Source organism: Pleurodeles waltl, chromosome 11, assembly GCF_031143425.1.
Source record: "Pleurodeles waltl isolate 20211129_DDA chromosome 11, aPleWal1.hap1.20221129, whole genome shotgun sequence".
Taxonomy (NCBI): domain Eukaryota; kingdom Metazoa; phylum Chordata; class Amphibia; order Caudata; family Salamandridae; genus Pleurodeles; species Pleurodeles waltl.
In genome coordinates this window covers 245,582,537-245,603,575 of record NC_090450.1, presented here as the reverse complement: position 1 = coordinate 245,603,575, position 21,039 = coordinate 245,582,537, and the positions used below count along the sequence as shown (strand labels likewise).

The 21,039-nt window shown below is 42.1% G+C and overlaps 1 protein-coding gene across 5 annotated transcripts in view; it reads left to right on the top strand.

Moving 5' to 3' along the window:
- The window catches only part of DOCK10 (dedicator of cytokinesis 10), a 1,618,956-nt gene that overhangs the window by 849,536 nt on the left and 748,381 nt on the right, over positions 1-21,039 (top strand). For all 5 annotated transcript variants that reach the window (XM_069213493.1, XM_069213489.1, XM_069213490.1 and 2 more), the window contains exons 9-10: positions 12,618-12,703; positions 15,262-15,345. In XM_069213493.1, coding sequence (XP_069069594.1) covers positions 12,618-12,703; positions 15,262-15,345 — 170 coding nt within the window. The remainder of the gene's footprint in view (positions 1-12,617; positions 12,704-15,261; positions 15,346-21,039) is intronic.

Genomic DNA, 21,039 nt, shown 5'->3' with positions numbered 1-21,039 from the left:
TGAATTTTGTGTAGCATAGGTGCGTGTCAGACTATTTAGATCTCTGTAGTCTAAGACTATTCTGTATGAATGGTCCGGTTTAGCTAAATAAATAGGGTTATTAATTCACGAGACACAGGGTTCCATCAAACCATGGTACTCTAATTGCGTGAGTATTTCTCTCACTGGTGCTTTTGCTTCATGTTTTATAGGATACTGCGGTTGTGGCTGAGGTTCACTTTTAATGGGAATTACATGGTAGGTGGAGTCTTTATCCCATCCTACGTGATTTCTGTATAATGCAGGTGCTTGTGCTAGAGCCCATTCAATGGAATAGGATTCAGCTAGTTCCTTAGGAACAAGGGGCGAGAAGGAAGGCTTAATTACATCTTCTCCATTTGGGTAGGTACGGACAAAATCAGGCGGCCAATCTTGTTCGGCCAACAAGACATCATACACTTTTACTATGAGATCCCAAAAGATTGCGTCTATTGTGCGTTCAATGTCTCCTTCTAATTACAGCGTTACTTTGTACACCCTATCAGGCTTGGAGACACGAATGCCTGCTGTTTCTACTTGTATAAAGTCATCAGTTGCTTTCACCTCCAGATGCTCTAGAAGATTCCGGCGAACTATTGTGACCTCTGCTGCGCTGTCTAGCAATGCTAGAGCCCAATTCTTGTTCTTCAAGAGGACCCTCTTGCTGTGTGGCATGTCAGACTATGACTGCTGCCACTTTTTCCTTTTTAAAGTGGTGTTTTTGATGGGCAGGTTTCTCTTTCTTTGTAACAGAAACCTCTGAAGAGCTTTGTGATTCCTGTCTCGGTTTCACGTACTCTGTTCTTCGCTCTGATCGCCAACCTCTCTCATTTCTCTTTTCCGATGAGTCCTGAAATGAACGAGATTGGCGTGTATCAGTATATTGATATCTATCAGGCGTTTTGATATTATCTCTATTTCTGAGATTATATCTATTCTGTGGGGTCTCCGTACGCGGAGATTCTCCCCTTTCTTTTTTAGGTGTTTGTTGCTTTTTATCTCAGCATTTCTTACTACCCTCAGGTTGTTGTTTTGGGTTATCTTTATTTGATTTACCCTGGAATTGAGGTTTTTGTGGTCTGGCCCCTAGGCTATCTCGACCGATACTGGAATATGTTTCTGCTATTATTTTAGGCAGCTCTCGTTCCTAATCTTGTTACAGAACGTCACGAAGCCGCATGCGCACTGCAACTGTGACTGCTTCCCCGTTAAGGTTACTTAAAATGATTGAGGACACTGTGGCAAAATTGCCTATCAATTGCATCCCCAAATCTAGGGCAGGGGCAGCCCCATACTCATCTTGAATTAGTCTCAGCACTTCCGGTAAATTGGCAAGTGTCAGTGTACCGTGTGCGGTTGTGTAGAGTGCTGCAAATACTGTTCCCCAGGTATTACAGTTTTCTACTGTAGGGACCATCCCAAAGGGCAAGCACATCGTTAATCTTCTATGTTTATCCTGAGGTCCCGTATGGGCAAATACTGCCTCCAGCGTATAAATTTTTTGTGCTAACAAAAACAGAATTTCTTCTCTTTGGCGGGTACTTTACCCATAATCGAATGTACAGTGGCAGGATTTATACCTGGCATTACTGCATGTGGGTGTGCTGGAGCAGCACGTGCTGGGTTTGTATTTAATGTTTGCATCACGAATTGTACTAATCGTCTATATATTGCTGTTAACTCAATGTATAAGCGACGAACCTCAGCTACTGCAAAATTTCCAACCGCAGGATGTGGTGTATAAACTGGAATGGCATGGCAGGCAAAAAAACTGATGGATTAAACCCAGATCTGTGACTGGGGCGAATGTTTGATTTTCTCTGCCTTCCGTCCATCATCTGTTGTTTTTGCATTTGTCGCCCCAATTGGGAAGGGTATGTCCAGACGTGGGTCCCGTGCTTGCTATGCCACCAGATTCAAGCTAGCCTGGCTGATGAAGGGTGATACCCTGAAACCGGTCCCAGGATGCTTGTTTCTGGTCCGGGGAGGACCTGGCCTAGCAGTTTGGGATGGACTGTTCCCATAGGGAACAGGGAAAAGACTGATTTGCTTATGGCTGGGTCCAAACTGGAATGGCATGGCAGGCAAAAAAAAACTGATGGATTAAACCCAGATCTGTGACTGGGGGTGAATGTTTGATTTGCTCTGCATTCCGTCCATCATCTGTTGTTTTTGCATTTGTGGTGAATAGATGGCCAATAAAGGCCAGGTAGGACCCTCATTACTTAGTGGACCTAACCTTACTGGTAATATTGTATGGGGTAGGGCTGCATCAAGCCAATTATTATGTTCTTGATAAGATAGACGTATCTCTAAATATGCGTACGCTCTGTATTGTCCAGTCGCGTTCACAGGTGTATATTGGTGAAATGTATTTGTATTCCCATCAACTGCTGGAAATGTGACCCAAGAATAAAAAAGTTCTGTTCTATAAGCTGCTTGGGCGTCCACCACAAATGTGACTGGACCTCCCTGGGCCGTTAGGCCATTTGCTAATAAGTGTGCTGTGAGAGGTTGTCTCATATTAACAGCTATTTGTACATGTTGGGGATTGGCCATGATAGTAACACTAAGGGGCATATTTATACTCCGTATGGAGTTAGTTTTGCGTCGAATTTGCGTCGAAAAAAACGACGCAAATTTGACGCAAAACTAACTCCATATTTATACTTTGGCGTTAGACGCGTCTAGCGCCAAAGTTCATGGAGTTAGCGTTATTTTTTTGCGTGAACACCTTCCTTGCGTTAATGAGATGCAAGGTAGGCGTTCCCGTCTTAAAAAATTACTCCCAGGCATGTGCGTGGTATTTATACTCCCGGGCAAAAATCACACCCGGGAGTGGGCGGGGCAAAAAACCCCGCATTTGCGCCTCTTTTTAACGCCTGGGTCAGGGCAGGCGTTAAGGGACCTGTGGGCCCAGAATGAGCCCAGAGGTGCCCTCCCCTGCCCCCAGGTACACCCCCTGCCACCCTTGCCCACCCCAGGAGGACACCCAAGGATGGAGGGACCCATCCCAGGGAAGAAAAGGTAAGTTGTGGTTAGTATTTTTTTTAATTTTTTTTTGTGGCATAGGGGGGCCTGATTTGTGCCCCCCTACATGCCACTATGCCCAATGACCATGCCCAGGGGACAGAAGTCCCCTGGGCATGGCCATTGGGCAAGGGGGCATGACTCCTGTCTTTGCTAAGACAGGAGTCATGTTAATGGCGTCTGGGCGCCCAAAATAAATGGCGCAAATCGGGTTAAGACGATTTTTTTGCCTCAGCCTGACTTGCCCCATTTTGGGACGCCCAAACGCCATTTTTCCCTACGCCGGCGCTGCCTGGTGTACGTCGTTTTTTTTCACGCACACCTGGCAGCGCCGGTCGGCTAACGCCGGCTAACGCCATTCAATAAATACGGCGCCCGCATGGAGCTTCAGAAAGGCGTTAGTCGGCGCTAATTTTTTTGGCGCAAAACTGCGTTACCGCAGTTTTGCGTCAAAAAGTATAAATATGGCCCTAAGGGGCATATTTATACTCCGTTTGCGCCGAATTTGCGTCGTTTTTTTCGACGTAAATTCGACGCAAAACTAACTCCATATTTATACTTTGGCGTTAGACGCGTCTAGCGCCAAAGTTCATGGAGTTAGCGTCATTTTTTTGCGTGAACACCTTTCTTGCGTTAATGAGATGCAAGGTAGGCGTTCCCGTCTTAAAAAATGACTCCCAGGCATGTGCGTGGTATTTATACTCCCGGGCAAAAATCACGCCCGGGAGTGGGCGGGGCAAAAAAACCTGCATTTGCGCCTCTTTTTAACGCCTGGGTCAGGGCAGGCGTTAAGGGACCTGTGGGCCCAGAATGAGCCCAGAGGTGCCCTCCCCTGCCCCCAGGGACACCCCCTGCCACCCTTGCCCACCCCAGGAGGACACCCAAGGATGGAGGGACCCATCCCAGGGAAGAAAAGGTAAGTTGTGGTTAGCATTTTTTTTAAAAAAAATTTGTGGCATAGGGGGGCCTGATTTGTGCCCCCCTACATGCCACTATGCCCAATGACCATGCCCAGGGGACAGAAGTCCCCTGGGCATGGCCATTGGGCAAGGGGGCATGACTCCTGTCTTTGCTAAGACAGGAGTCATGTTAATGGCGTCTGGGCGCCCAAAATAAATGGCGCAAATCGGGTTAAGACGATTTTTTTGCCTCAGCCTGACTTGCCCCATTTTGGGACGCCCAAACGCCATTTTTCCCTACGCCGGCGCTGCCTGGTGTACGTCGTTTTTTTTCACGCACACCTGGCAGCGCCGGTCGGCTAACGCCGGCTAACGCCATTCAATAAATACGGCGCCCGCATGGAGCTTCAGAATGGCGTTAGTCGGCGCTAATTTTTTTGCCGCAAAACTGCGTTACCGCAGTTTTGCGTCAAAAAGTATAAATATGGCCCTAAGGGGCATATTTATACTCCGTTTGCGCCTAATTTGCGTCGTTTTTTTCGACGTAAATTCGACGCAAAACTAACTCCATATTTATACTTTGGCGTTAGACGCGTCTAGCGCCAAAGTTCATGGAGTTAGCGTCATTTTTTTGCGTGAACACCTTTCTTGCGTTAATGAGATGCAAGGTAGGCGTTCCCGTCTTAAAAAATGACTCCCAGGCATGTGCGTGGTATTTATACTCCCGGGCAAAAATCACGCCCGGGAGTGGGCGGGGCAAAAAAACCTGCATTTGCGCCTCTTTTTAATGCCTGGGTCAGGGCAGGCGTTAAGGGACCTGTGGGCCCAGAATGAGCCCAGAGGTGCCCTCCCCTGCCCCCAGGGACACCCCCTGCCACCCTTGCCCACCCCAGGAGGACACCCAAGGATGGAGGGACCCATCCCAGGGAAGAAAAGGTAAGTTGTGGTAAGTATTTTTTTTTATTTTTTTTTGTGGCATAGGGGGGCCTGATTTGTGCCCCCCTACATGCCACTATGCCCAATGGCCATGCCCAGGGGACAGAAGTCCCCTGGGCATGGCCATTGGGCAAGGGGGCATGACTCCTGTCTTGCTAAGACAGGAGTAATGTTAATGGCGTCTGGGCGCCCAAAATAAATGGCGCAAATCGGGTTAAGACGATTTTTTTGCCTCAGCCTGACTTGCCCCATTTTGGGACGCCCAAACGCCATTTTTCCCTACGCCGGCGCTGCCTGGTGTACGTCGTTTTTTTCACGAACACCTGGCAGCGCCGGTCGGCTAACGCCGGCTAACGCCATTCAATAAATACGGCGCCCGCATGGCGCTTCAGAATGGCATTAGCCAGCGCTAATTTTTTTGGCGCAAAACTGCGTTAGCACAGTTTTGCGTCAAAAAGTATAAATATGGCCCTAAGAGTTTAGAGAAGGCATGCCAAAATGGGGTTTCCTTTTAAAGTTCAAGCTTGAACACCCGCCAGTGGTAAGAGGATTACCTACACAGCTGTGGTGGAAATCCTCAGTACAACGGACGCCTCCACATACGGCACTGAGGTGTCATTATATATAATGAGACAGATATACTCCGGAGGACCCGAAAATTAGAGCCTGACCAAACGTTGGGCGCCATGTCGCGTAGGCTCTCATTATTCTAATGAGACTACTGGATTTTGAGCAGCAAGATCGTCCACAGTGTGGGAGACTGAGTCTGACCCACGGTGGGTGACACCTGTCGCTCCAAATCCGGGTTTTGCTCCAGCTAACTAGCAGTGCCTCATCTCTCCCGAAAGGTGGAGATGATTGGGCAGCCGAGCGCATGACATGTCATACTTCTCAGGGAAGTCGTGGTCACTCAGGTCGCTGCCGTTTCTCTCATTCACAATTCGGTCTCATATATAAATGACAAAGAAAGCAGTATACGTTTTTAAGACTGGTTTAATAAAACGACTGCATTTTAGATAGCAAAGCGTGAGCTGCAATAACCAGAATGACACAACATAACAAAATTAAAATGGTGACAATGAGAGTGAAGCTTAAGAATAATGCTATCATATTGCCACTAAAGTCGATGGACTATTTTCTATCTGAATCATAATTTGAGCACAGCATGTTAAGGTCTAATCCTGCCTTTCAGGTTCCCCCGGGAAGACATCAACCCTCATACCTGAGCAAAGGCCTGTAGTCTGCCTTAGCATCTGCAGCAAAGTATTCAGCATACAGTTGTGGTTCCCTGGATGGAATCTCCCTCTTAACGTGTAATGGGACTAGGAAGTGTTTTTTTATAATAATATAGCTAATGTTCTAGGAAAATGTCCCTATGTAAGGATGTGTGTTTTCTACGAATGTTGGAGACTAAACTTCTAACACGTTCACCCGCAATGTGCCAAACTGTAGCCTTGACTGAAGCACAAAGTGATCAAGAATGTGTTGTTTGAGAACACAGTGCTGGGCAAAGCAAAACAGTTAGATAGAAGACATTAAAACAAGACCGTAAAACTGTTTATTGTAAAAAATAACAATGCAAAGCTGAATAAAATATATCTAGGTCAAGGTGCACAGCGGCCTAGTGTATTAAACTAATGTGCATGGAGCTATAACTAAAATGGCTACACAACACACATAACAAACATCTCATAACATACCACCCAACCACCACAGTCACCCCTACATCTTGGAGCGAAGCAATTGCAGCATAAATGCACTCCTCACCCATTGCAAACTATCTGTTATCTCCCCACCCATGTCCCTGTCACCTTTGCAAATGAACCATGGAGCTCTCCACCCCAACCTCTCTGACTATGTAGAAGCAGGAGCCCCCACCCTTCCATCTAACCTACTCAGTCTCCCCACCCCAGCTACCCCAGATCCTGTTGAATATTCTCTGACACCCTCTGGCCCTGTAGTTCTCCTTTTTTATGAGTCTACAGTGTTCTATTAGACAGGCACTGTTGGGCCAGAGATATACTCATTGAAGAAAGAAAGTTGTGGTCTGGATCATTCTTAAGTATGAAAATGACAAATGTTCTACAATATTTCCTAATAAAAGTCTTAACATATTAGAATTCTGTGTAACTTATAAACCTATATCACCCTACACTGAAAGGCATTCATATACATAGGGATCAAGCGATCTATCAAGCAAGCAGTGGAGGCTATACTATGTATTACCATTACTGAAAGCCTTTTGAAACCATTAGTAATGAAAGTAGGACCGCAAACTACTCAGTGTTTTTTAACATTGACCGGTTTGTGCTCTGGGCCTTTATGTAATGGCTGTTGTACTACTAATCAGTAGCATTGCCAAATGTAAATTAAGAGTTGGTCGCAAAGCCTCATATTTCATTAATTTGTGGTTGTCAGAAGGCAATTTACAAGCCCCTGTGAATGCCAGCAGTCACAGAGAAGTGATCCGATGAGGGGCAACAGACCTCCTGCCTTGCATTTGCATTTCTTACATGTGATTTCTTGGGGGTCTGGGTGACATCATAGAAACTCAAGCTTTGCTCTTGTTGTTTATTTGATGTCACTCAGAACCGCTTGGGGAAACATTCCTGTAACTCACAGTTACTCATCAATTATTCTATATGTTAAATATAGATCCGATAGAGCACCACTGTTGTGAATAACTGGATTTTAAATCCAGTAATTCACTACTAAGATTAAGCAACAGTTCTTTACGAAAGCTGTTAACCAATGTTGGTACTTCACAAATGAATTCCAGGCTGCACTGGTTGAGGTCTCTGAGAGTCTGCCAGTGCAGCACTGGAAAGCAGAGAGAACAGCTCCTGGGGACAGGGAAGGTAAGCCACAGAACATAGTGGAGGTGGTTGGCAGGAAGCCAGTTATTTATGTTTCTTATGTTTGAACAGGGAGGAGAGGTCATGTTATGTATGGCTGGCCCATGACTCCTCTGCCCCTGTGTAGCAATTGAAAGCAGGGGCAGATGATTATGAGGATCATATGAAACATAAATGTATTTTATTTTTAATGATGGTAAAAGTGAATTAAAGTGATTTTTTTTAACTCAACCATCTGAGTGACATCATAGACAACTCAAGCTTCACTATTGTTGTCTATTTGATGCAATTCAGAATCCATTGGTGCCAAACATCCCCATGGTACACAGTTACCCAACTATAATTCTATTTAACTTTCAAGAAATGTGAGGCTCCTCTTTCCTCCAGACTTTTGAAGTCACTGGTTTCTGGTTCATTGTTCTTATTTATATAGCAGTTTACAGGCAGGTCATTTCCCTATCTGCCCCCCAAACTATGGAATGCCTTACCACTGAATGTAAGATGTCTGGAAGACAATCTTAAGTTCAGAAAGATGTGTAAAGCTTGGCTTTTCCCACAACTGTTATCAAACTTACTTAAGATTTTGCAGCTGGTCTGACATGACATCAAAGCTGCTCAAATTCTCACCTAGCGCTGAGGCCGTGGTATAGCCATGCGCTTTATAAAACCCCTAAACATAAACATATTCCACACAAGTCCTAAAACACTTTCTTAGTGGTGATTTATATTACTGGCCAGTTCATGAAGTGCTACGATTTGGGCAGGGTCCCTGGGCACTCTTTTGCTGCAAGCTTGAAAGGATGTTGTTTATGGTGTGGCCTTCAAGCAATATGTTGTATGAGGTGTGTGAGGTTTAGTGGAGTGGTGGAAGAATGGCACATCTACCGTTGCTGTGCATAAGCATGATGTGTTGAAGACTGTGTTAGAAATAGATGCAGTAGTCCATGATGTATATAGAAATGACTGTTTATGGGGTCATTGAGGACCTCCAGAGTTTGGGCTCCACCTGGATGTGCGAAAGATACACAACTGATAGAAGAACTGTTGATTCACCAAGGGAGAGATCATATCGAGTCTAAAGAGAAGCAACTTGACCCTCCCTTGTAGGCACTACCAAACAATCGAGGGGTAATAATGTTCTTCATCTCATTCACCAGTTTAAGACTGATGGAAATTATAAACCTTTAACTAAAGGCTTCCGCCATTGCAGACTTCTTTCTTAGCTTGCTGCATTTATCTTGGTGACTGTTGATTGTAGATCCCTCTATGCCTCTTTATGATCCTTGGCTAGCCCTTGTGTCCCACAGTGCTCTGAAATTAGGACTCTTGCTTTGTAGCATTCTACAAAAACCCACAAATAAATAACTTACATAAAGAGTCCACCTAGGGATGACATATGCTTATCCCATTAGAGGCACTGTTAAACCCCCAATGGAATACTGCATGGATTCTACCCCGGGGTGGCATGTACATATCCCATTGAAGGCACTGTTAAACCTCGAATTGAGAACTAAGGGCCAGATGTAGCAAACGGTTTGCGGCTCGCAAACGGCAAAAAACGCCGTTTGCGAGTCGCAAACCTGAGTTTGCTATGCAGAAATGCATTTTGCGAGTCGGGACCGACTCGCAAAATGCATTTCAGAGTCGCAAATAGGAAGGGGTGTTCCCTTCCTATTTGCGAGTCGAAGGCGGTCGCAAATGGAGTCGCAGTTACCATCCACTTGAAGTGGATGGTAACCCACTCGCAAACGGGAAGGGGTCCCCATGGTCACCACTACCTGCCCTGAACAAATTCCGAAACAAAAGGTTTCGGATTTTTTTTTTAAGTGCAGCTCGTTTTCCTTTAAGGAAAACGGGCTAAACTTGAAAAAAAAAACTGCTTTATTTACAAGCAGTCACGGACATGGAGGTCTGCTGACTACAGCAGGCCTCCATGTCAGTGAGTGCCCATAGTCGCTATGGGGCGGCAATTTGCGACCCACCTCATTAATATTAATGAGGTGGGTCTTTGCGACCCCATAGCGACTCGCAGACGGTGTCTGAGACACCGTTCTGCATTGCAAATTGCGAGTTGCAATTTGCGAGTCACTTGGACTCGCAAATTGCAAGTCACAATTTGCAAAGTACCTACATCTGGCCCTAAATGGAGTCTGCCCAGAAGTGACTTATGGCTATCCGATTGGAAGCATGTTAAACTTCCAAGGGAGTGCTATTTAAGTCACTAGAGGAGCGACAGCAGACATCTCACAGGAGGCACTCTTAAACTACCAGGTGATGGCTATATTGATCTACACAAAAACAACAGAAGGCCATCTCATTTTTGGTGTTGCAGAACCACCAAAGGAGTTCTATAAGGAATCGGCCTGGAAAGATAGCAGGGAATCAATTTTGACTGTTAAAACGGTAGCCAGTTAAATGTAGTGCTAACCTAGCAGGAGCTGCAATATGAAGTCATACAAGGAGCAATAGAACTCTAAGTTGTGTTGGTGGAAATTAACACACAAGGAATATTGTCACTTGGAAGTTGATAAAGGATTACTAGATTTCTCAATGCAAAAGAAGAGGCAGTATTAGTAATGTGGTGAGAAGTATGTTGGATGAACTCTGAGTCACTTGGACGTGAACGCCATTCAGTTAATATGGACCTGAAAAATATTGATAAATACTTGGATATATCAAAATTTATAATATTCATGTTGTGTCACTTGCTTAACAGAAGGCTAGTTAATAGAATGCATCACATACAAACTTTTGCAGTTTAAGTTTAGACTTTGCAACTTTGTTAAAAGAGATTAACATATCCAATTAGAAAAAATAACTGATGAGATAGCAACTCATATATAAAAAGAGGGACTATAGTTCTAGGGTAGGCAGGTTCATGTAACATTTAGGACCACAGGGAGCAGTAAAGTATTAGTTGTAGCATATGTTATTGACTTTTGTCATAGTATTCTCTACACTGTATATGGTAACAGAAACTCAAACTGTTAAAACTGTGCCTGGGGCTGCAACTGATCATATGAGGCTACACCTGAGACAATGTGGTTGAATTAATGAAACTGGGATATACCTGGCCCTATTAGACTCTGTGTGACCATATAGGGTTATATTATTTTACATGAACCTTACACAAGCATAATGTATTCAGCATAGTAAGCTATTTTTGAGGAATCAGGGTGCATAGCTCAACATGTTAGGTTAAAGTGCCCAAACAGGTCTTTTCATGAGCACTTGTGGCTATAAAGAATCCAATATTGCTACATAGCTGAGTTCTCTTAACTTATTGATGATTACTCTTGTCTTATTCTGCGTCCATGGAACTCAGTCTCCATATGTATGACAACACATAAACACATGCTTTTAAGCCTGTGCATATAAAATATTAATACTCTGAGAATATTGGTTTATACCTGCTTGTATAAGATTATTTCACTGTACATGTCACTCCACTAAGAACACTGGGATATACCTACACCTATGTGTCCATTATTGAACATAGGAGGCTGTGCTGAGCAGATGGACCTATACAAGAAACAAAATGCTTTTGTCCAGTCTACAGACATTGGCCTGTGTCTGAGCATTCACAGGTATATTTGAACATATGAGGCTGCAACAATGGATATGCATATGGGACTATTCTTCATAAATTGCACTTATAAGAAGATAATATGTTTTTTAGGTCATATATTTCTGGTCATTTTGGGTGGTCTCCAGGCATTTGAGGCTGTATCTGAGCATTTGAGGTGGCACCTGCATAGGCGATTTTGGGACTGTTCACTGGGGCTGTCATTGAAAGTTACTGGCTTAATTGAGACATTTGCATCTGTGGCTTGGCATTTCAGGTGATACAAGGCCATTTGAGGCTATACTTTGGGTAAGTAATGCTGCCCTTATATTTTAAGCCTAACTGTAGGAATTTGGTCTGCCTGAGGGAACTTGAATCTGTAATTTGCAACTGAGCATATGAAACTGTTCCAGAACATTTAAAGCTTCATGGTGGGGGGATGGGTGTGGCATATCTCAGGCTGCGCCCATTTATTGGAGTATCTTCTGATGGGTATAGCTGTTAAGTGATAGCTTTGCAAATGCTATTTCTTGGCTGCGCCAGAAGAATTTGATGGCAGCACCCCAGTCCATCACTTATTTTAGACATCTAATTTGAGTTGTTTACATTGATGAAGAGCACAAGGTTAAGTGTGAAATAACACATTTGCAGATTCAATTTCTACAGTATCTATGAGCAACACCTGAAATATAAAAAAAAATGAGGCAGGTCTTGTTTGCGTTTATTGACTGTAGCGCATCACGTTTTTTCATGGTAAATGAAAAGTCTAATTGAGATAATCAAAAGATTGAGTACAAACGATGAGAGCTAGCAGACACCCAGTTTTATTTAAATTTCATACTAGGTCCATGTTACAGAGATGCATGATGATAAGGATGCATTTGCATGGAACTTATCTGGTTGCACTGATTTGTTATTATCTTTTAGTAAATATCATTGTAACTGAAAAGGTTAATAGGTTAATAAGCTAAGCATATAGTATTATCCTTTTACACCTACTCTAAAAAAGAATTAGTGGATGTCTGCTTAGAAGATGAGACTGTGTTGACACTTTCAAATAGACTAATCATGAGAGAAAGAAATCCATTGAGAATCAGTGAAAATGAGTTATGGCGTAGAGTTATAAGAGCCTTCGGGCAAACCCATTGGCATCTAGGGAATGAGAAGTTAGTTGAAGAACTACGTTTTCACATCATGATGTTTTTATCAATATATGACGTCTTTTGTTCCTTAAAACTTTGATATATAGTGCAATAAGAATTGGTGCAGATGTTTTAATATCGAATTTAAGAGTGTGTTTTACTTTTTTTAAAGATGTTCCCGAAGTTGCAATAACCTGTAACTGCCCAAATGAACAGACAGATTCTTCTGAAAATGGGTTACATCCAGACTTTGCAAAGGTAAAACCACATGAATGCATAATTTATAGAATAAAGTTTTCATCTATCTTAATTATAAAAGGGTCAATTATATGTTAATATACATATTAGAAAGATCATGCTTTAAGTATGCAACCTACTTCACAAGATTTTTTGAGCGTATTTGTTCAACCTATAGGCTTGAATGGCTTGAATAACCAGTACAGGAATTCTCAGAAAGTGAATTTGCGCTCTTAAACTGAATTGCTCCTACATAATATCATACCAAGTATGGTGTAATATTTTGCATGGATACTTTTTGTACCAGCAAAGAGTAGTGACTGTTCCAGGGCAGTGATGTCCTGCAAATTTGAGAACCATCCCAAACAGGAGAGTTTGTATGTGTAAATCTATTTTTTTCACCACCCAATGCTAATGGAAAAAAAACAATGATTTACTCCTTTCAATTTCCTGGATAAAAAAAACAGAAGGTAACACCCTAAACATTTGAGGGGATTCCTTGGGATAGGGTTTGTTCACAAGTGCAAACATTTTCAAGCAGAGGAAAAAATAAACATAAAGGTGAAATTCCACTAATGTGAAGTCATTTTTGCATGCTCAGCTGTAAACTATGTAAAACTATGCAGAAATTCACAGAACATCTCCAGGGTCACTTCTGGAAACCTGCAACTGCCTCAGATGTTCAAGTGAACTCTGAGAAACCTTTCTCAATTCCTTAAATGTGTACAATTGTACCTATGGATGGGAGTATATCTGTTTGTGTGTTTGGGGAAGGGCTCTTTGTGGTCCTGAAAGCTAATATATCATACCATCTAAAAGCTCTGTTGATTTACACACTAAACACAGGTAAGGTTCCAGAGAGCAAGATCATTTCATATGTATCCTTACTCTTCAGAGGGGTGACTCATGAGTCTGTTACCAGCAAATTTCAATGTAATAATGACATTGCATAGATATTGATAGATACGTTAGTGTGCATATTTGTATGAGATTCAAGGATATGTCTTATGATTAGAATCCCATAGGGAGGGGAAAAGAAGAAGCATGATTTTAAAGATTTACTCTGTATGATGTGTGGGGTGGCAACTTACATTTAATTCAACTAAGAAATAAGATATTGGCTCAGGCTTCACAAATCCTGATTAGCAACTTGGGATAGAAGTTGACACTGAGGGGGTTATTACAACTTTGGAGGAGGTGTTAATCCGTCCCAAAAGTGACGGATATACCACCAGCCGTATTACGAGTTCCATAGGATATAATGGACTCGTAATACGGCTGGTGGTATATCCGTCACTTTACCGTCACTTTTGGGACGGATTACCACCTCCTCCAAAGTTGTAATAACCCCCTTAATGTCTGAATTTCACATCGTAATTGAGCACCAAATAAATGGTGAGACATAGGGAATTATGTAACCCAAAGATTAGCTCAGACTAAGTTACTATTGTTCATATTACTAATAACAAATATTTAGCTTTGTCTCCAATGTTAGGGAGCACATTTAAAATTTTTGAAACAAAGAGGAAACATGGGATGGCAAAGTGTGATCTGTGACCAGTTTACCCCTCAATTGCAATGAGTAGGAACTAAAAAGTGCCGGGATCTTTGAAAAGGAATGAAAGGAAGGATACGGAGAATAGAGTAATGACATCCAGATCACAGGGTGAAATTTAAAAAGTATAAGTCCAATAATATTTCAGTTGTGGCAGCTTATCCAAACCATTTTTCCAGTGCACAATGAGTGTCTGTCAGACTGAGTGTCGGTCAGAATGATGGACACTCATCATGTCGAGGTCAGAGAGCCAGGTCCTTTTCATTTGCTGATGCTCACACATCACCCACCTAAGGTTTGTTTTGCTGGAGATCTCACAGCCCTGCAAATAGTGATATCAGCCCAGCAAAGCCCTGTGAATATTCTCCCTGATTATGCGTTTCAGCACCACTGATAAAAGTCAGTCCTGTGAGCTTTAGTTTTAAGCCATGAAGTGCCTTGGTTGCTCTGATTGCTTAGCATGGAAGCCTCACCCCACCCTCTTCCAAAATGTGAAAGTGGGGCCGGATTCAGCAAGTCTCACTGACCCTACACTGCCCTGTGTCAAGTTAGGTAATCCACCCCCCCAACCCTTGAGTGGCTAAAGCTTGACAAGGTCAGCCAGTAAGAGGCAGCAGCAGAATCTTCTGATTCCTTCTACATGTTTGATAACTCAAGCTCCTTCCCTGGCCTTAATGTTTCAATATCTGGCAATCTTACCACCTGAGGGCGCTGCCACTAATGTGGAGCCCTTATAACAACCACAGCCCACCAGTAAAGGGCTCCCTGAATTGTTTGGTGCAGGATATTTGTCATCATATTATATATGGTAACTGTGTATATTTGGCTCCGGTTTTCGCAGCAGCCAAAATGGAGGTAAACAGTTAACCCTTACATTGCGTAATATGCTGCAAATTACTACTAGCCAGACAGTTTATGTTACTACTGCTTTCTGCTTTGTTGTCTTTGTCATTGTATTTTTGCGCAAGATAATGTTCAAAATTTCCAGCACACAGCTCTAAACATAACTGTACATATCTCTCAGTACCTCACAGAAACAGAAGATACTGTAAAAATGGCAAGGAACGTGGAAAGGCTCAATTTATTTTCTTTGGATCCCGATATTTATGTGAGTAGAAAATGTGTTTTTGTAACCTAGTTTGCCATGCTTTGTTGGCTGTTATTTAATGCTAATTCGGACTGCCCGCGATTAGATAATGTATTAGTATTTTGTAGTTATGTGATTATGTTTAGACACGTAGCTGTTAGAACTTGATGTCACCAATGTCATAGTACACACAGTTTGTATTAGTGTTCTGGGAATTCCAAATCAGGGTTATCGATCTCTTTTTCTGCCTCATCACATAACAAGCACAGTGTTTTATGGGGTGTAACGATATGTATATACATCAACAATATTTGAAGAGCTAAAATTCTTCTGATGTCCATCAGGCCCGAAAGATAAACGTGAAACAATTATATATACATAGCATATACAACTCAACATTTGAAACATTTACTTATTCAACTCAACATTTGAAACCTAATAAATCAAAATATATTAATTCAGTACTAAAGTCCTTGACAAATAATTGAATAGTCATGTCAAACAATAATATACGAAAATATAACATAATAAAAAGAAAATTGAAAAAATACCTAAACAAGTAATTAATTCGACAAATACATGTGATTTCCTTCAACCCTAAGGGCAGAATATTGAAAACTAAATGAAATGGTTTCCAATAAAAATGAAGATTTAAGTTGAGCTAATGTCTGGTGGTCGCAAGGAGTTCCTTTTGTAATTCTGGGATACTACATATATTTACCGTTCGATTAAAGTGCATATTATAGATATTTGCAGAGCCCGCCTTATTGCATAGCAATCACTGGGCGCAGGGTAATGTGTACGAGTTTTGTCGACTTATGTTATAGAACTGAAAGATTTGGTATAAAGCCAATGTTAAAGGAATGGGGGTTAGCGCATTTGCCCAGTAGTCAATTCATCAAGCCAGTGAGCGTGGCTGGTGGATTTTCATCTACCTTAAAGAACGTATGACTTGTGGGTTCCTCTCCACCATAAGGGACACATTCTGGACTTTTGGACGTTGGCAAGTAGTACTTAATTGTAGAATAGTGTTTACGTACCAGATGTTCACTGATCAATGGGACAGGTTATATTTTCATTAAAGAGTCTTGGTGTCTGCAAATAAAACATTTTCTGACTCTAAAAGGCAACTTTATGCGCTGTAGAAACTCGTTCTTCTTGGTTTCAAACGTTGCCGTTTGTAAACTGTAAACAAGTGGGGAGAACTAGCTGAATTCTACTTTGAGCATATTACATTTTCCCCTTCCCCCGATACTGTGATACATGTCACATGCACTTAGAGAGCCATGAGGGAGAGTCACATTCCTCGGATCGCTGTTCGGATTTCTATTAAGTGAACTGGAGGTGTCGTCCTTCCAGCAATGGGGGTGCTCGTTCAGACGGACTCGGACTCTCGTTGCTGTTTTTTCAGTCCCCCAGGCTCCCTGGACCTTGCTTTCTGGTACAGCATTCCTTGAAATCCTTACCAGGCTGCTGTGTTACCACTACCCTGGCAGCTTCTGGCACTGCTCCTGTTGTTGCTCCCTGATTCCGGTCACTGCCACTGTACCCAGCCCACTTGTAGAGACGGGTGCAAATGGGTGTACGGCAGGGCAGTTAGGGTGATGGATGGCGGCTGCAAGTGTTGAGCCATGTGGCTGCGGTGGGGCACCATTGGACCTACCGACGGCAGTGTTCTTTTAGTTGCGGGGGTCATGCTTTTCTACATGGTTTTATATGGCTACCGACTGCATGCAACCTGTTAATAGCAAGATCAGGGGGAGGAGGTAAGTGGACAACTACTTTTCCTGATGTTGCTGATGCTGTTGGCTCCTCAGGAGTTGCTGTATTGCTAAATTGCATGATATGTTTTGCTGAACACGTCACTACTGCTTATTTCATTTTATTCTTGTTCATTTTGACCTGTTCCCTGTACTGTGTTTTTGACAACTCCTTATCCCACCCACACCCACTAATGTGGGCCCTCTCAGAAAACAAAACTGTCCCCCTACTGCCACCACCACTCCCCCCCCCAAAAAACTACATCCTTAAGTCAATGTTGAAGAGGGCAATGTGGTCCCACTTTATTTTTATTATTTATCACTGAAAGCATACCCTTTTAAATGAACTGTGTGAAAAATGCTCCCAAAGTTGAGCTTCCAAAATACCATGTCTGCTATTCGCACATGACATGCTTCTCTTATATAAAACTGCTGTTGGTCTTAAAGCCTTTTTGGGTAAGTGCAACACATTTTTTAAGAATCATGGACGTGAAATAAACAAGTCCAAAACAAAATACATGATATTCACTAACAGTAAGAAAGTTTTAAAAAAATGTGGCCTTAGATGGAGCCAAATTGTTCAGGGCATTAGATTTTGATTATCTAGGGGTGAGATTGTCTGACTTCACCTTTTGGGCAGTGCAGACAGGAAAAAGCTCCCTGTCCCTAAAGCATAAACCAGAGTCTATTGATAGATTTGCAAATAAAGCCTCTTTGTATCCTACCTCAGCTGCACTGGAAATATATAGGGCCCAAGCATGCAATGTCGCTCCCTATGGTTCTGATTCGCGGTGATATTGTAATCTTGACGTATTAGACAAAGATGAAAATTCCTTCTTAAGATCCCTATTGAAGTTACCAAAAGACACAGCACTTCCACATTTTCCTTCAAGTTCGATCTAAACTTAAGGCAAATCTCAGACATAGCACATTTTAAGCCTATCTTATTCTGGGCAAGGATATGGTAATCCGAGCAACTTGTGCCATATAGAGAGTGCCTTACTGAAATTTTAGCCCACCAACGGGCCCTTAGGGTCTTGTAGATAGCCCATGTTACATCTTAAATGTTGGCTGGTTAAGCTAGGATTGTCTGAATTCTGGCTTCAACCAACTTCAATAACCAGCGGTTCCAGAGGTCTTATTAAAGACCACTACTGGAATGTTGTTCTGGGCTCCACATTTTTTGCTGTTCCCTCCGGCAGCCTAACCGCCCAGTATATATCTTTTAAATGTGTCTCTTTCTTTAAAAGGTTTTATGGACTATCTGAACACGCCAAAGTCAAGGTCTCTTTACATCAAATTTAGATTGGGGATCTTACGACATGCCTCTAGGAGGAGTAATGCTAACTCCTTCAATCTCAATGGGTTGTCGGTCAGTGGAGAGCAATGAGCACCTTTTGTTCTCTTGCAGTCCATACACCAAACAGTCTGCTCGCTGGATCATCCTTCTGTGTGGTCTGCTTGGGCATGACAACAGGTACAATGCCTTGAGAATATGCAGGGCAGATACTTGGAGCTATGTTGTTTATTCGGTTGCCAGTTACTTAAACTCTTTATGGCATCTTAGGAAAAGAGATAACAAAACCCTAATGCACTATGCACTTAAAGTCTAATTGGGATTGTGGCTTATTTTAAGTGATCATAAACACATTTTAGCTTTCTTTCAAGAACAGTTGTTAGACAATAGGGTTTTTTGCTCAAAGGCCCTATCATGTTTCTTGCTCTTTGGAAATAGAATCTTTTTTTAGTGTTTTTTTATCAAATTGAATTGTTTATACTTTGTTACCCTGCATATGTGTGTTCTTATGTGTACTTTTATGTTTTTATTACCAAAATAAAGTTAACGATGATTTGCAATATTGCAAAAAAGGGAATATTTTCAAAATGCTGGAAGTCCAAATCTTCTGTCCACTGTCACTGTTAGCCTCTAAAAATGAAAATGTAAACATATATCCACAAAATACATAATACCCATATAACAAATGTAGTAAATATCTGTAAAGTACACACAAACACACACATATACATATGTGTACACATGTTTATATAGATATATATCCACTGAAAAAAACAAAGGTTAAAGTAATGTTATAGTTAGGTGAAATGTTCAGTAAGAACAGAACGTTTTATTCTCAAACTTGTGCCCTGCCATACACAGATTTTTCATAGCCAGTGTTGCAGTGATCAATCTATCAAATCACTTTATTCGGTTAGAACATTTTCAACCATAAAAACATATAAATAAACAACACATCATATATCTCTCAAACCTCATAGCCCCCAGTTATTTAAAAAAAAAAAAATTGAAAAGACAATTACATTCAAAATTACAGTACTCAATTGATGGATCCATAAACAAGTGAACATTTATAAAAACACTAACGAAAGTTAAAAGTTAACACTATTCTGCCATATTATAGCTCCCTTTAAAAAGGAGCCAATCCCTTGCCACACCAGCGCATCAGAAGTCATACAAAACCACATAAAGGCTGGGCAGTATTACACAAAACCCCTGTCCCTCAAGAGGGGAACTAAGTAGCGCTTCCTAAAAGGTGCATAAAACTCACAAAACATAATAAAATTAATTAAGGTATGTGGTGACACACCATCACACAGGCACAATTTTATGGAATTTTGGTCAAACTGCCCTAGCGGGAAACACAAATTGTTTCTAATTAGTCCCAAATGGAAGCGCATGATAAGGGTCCATACATTTTTAACCTCCAAGAGTTAGGTCTCTGGGTCCACCCCCATCTTTATCATAATAAAGTCCCTCACCGATTTTTTTCCTTAGCTCTACCTCCTCCCTCTTGGCCCCTAACATTTTTAAGAAGTTCTCCTTCACTCACCGTTTGTCCCAGCTGGTTAAATCCTCTGGTGCATCAAAAATATTTGAATGCCCCAATACACTTGCTACCTTTCTTACATAAGCCAACCAGGGAATTTCCTTTGCGTGATCGCATGATCGCACAACAAGCAATCCCGCAGGATTTCCCTGTTGAGGGATGAATATTCATTAGTCCAAATTGAAATCCACAATAAAAGGGGAGCTATTTTAATGGCATCTTCTATAAATTCCAAATCCAACTCAACATGCAAGCAAAACCCAGGAAGCTTTTGGCCCACCCCTAGTAACCTTCTACAAAAATGATTTTCCTCAATCGCAGGGGCCCTGTTTTCTGTATAGCCCCAAAGTCAGGCCCCATACATCAGAAATGGAAGGCATTTACGCCTATAGACCTTGAGCAAGGGCTTAATAGGTTTATTGCCCACCCTAGCAGCAAACTCAAACGTGGCACCTACAGTGGAGGTAAAAAGCCTCCCTCTCTTAGAGATACATGGTATCCAGTTGCCCTTATCATCAATGTTCACCCGTAGATAAGGGAAATCCTGCACTTTTCCAATTACCTGCTCCTTTATTTTCAGCGCACCCACCATACTCAATGGCTTTCCATAGATCATAAAATGTGATTTGCTGCAGTTTATCTCTAAGTCTAAGGCTGACATCAAAATGTCATAAGCTTCAACCGCCTCACGTAGTCCATTCATGGTACCGGCCATAAGAACTGCATTGTCCGCGTAAATCAGTACTGGGATACTTTTGCCATTGATTTTAGGAGCGTCCCTACATTTTTCAACTAAAACATCATACAGCCCATTTGTATATAACAAAAAAAGCGTAGGGGCCAAGACACACCCTTGTTGCACACCCCTATTTAGTTCAAACGTTTGTGAGCTTTCCCCATGCTGCCCAACCCTCACATTTGCATTTGTTCCTGATTGGAGATAACGGAGCAACTCCACAATGTGGTAATCCATACCCAACTGGATTAGCCTGTCCCAAAGATGACTGCGATTGACCTTATCAAAGGCGCAGCTTAAATCCATAAAGGCAAGATACAGGCTACCCCTCTTAGCTTGTATATATTTGCCAGCAGCATAAGCAGGTTTAGGC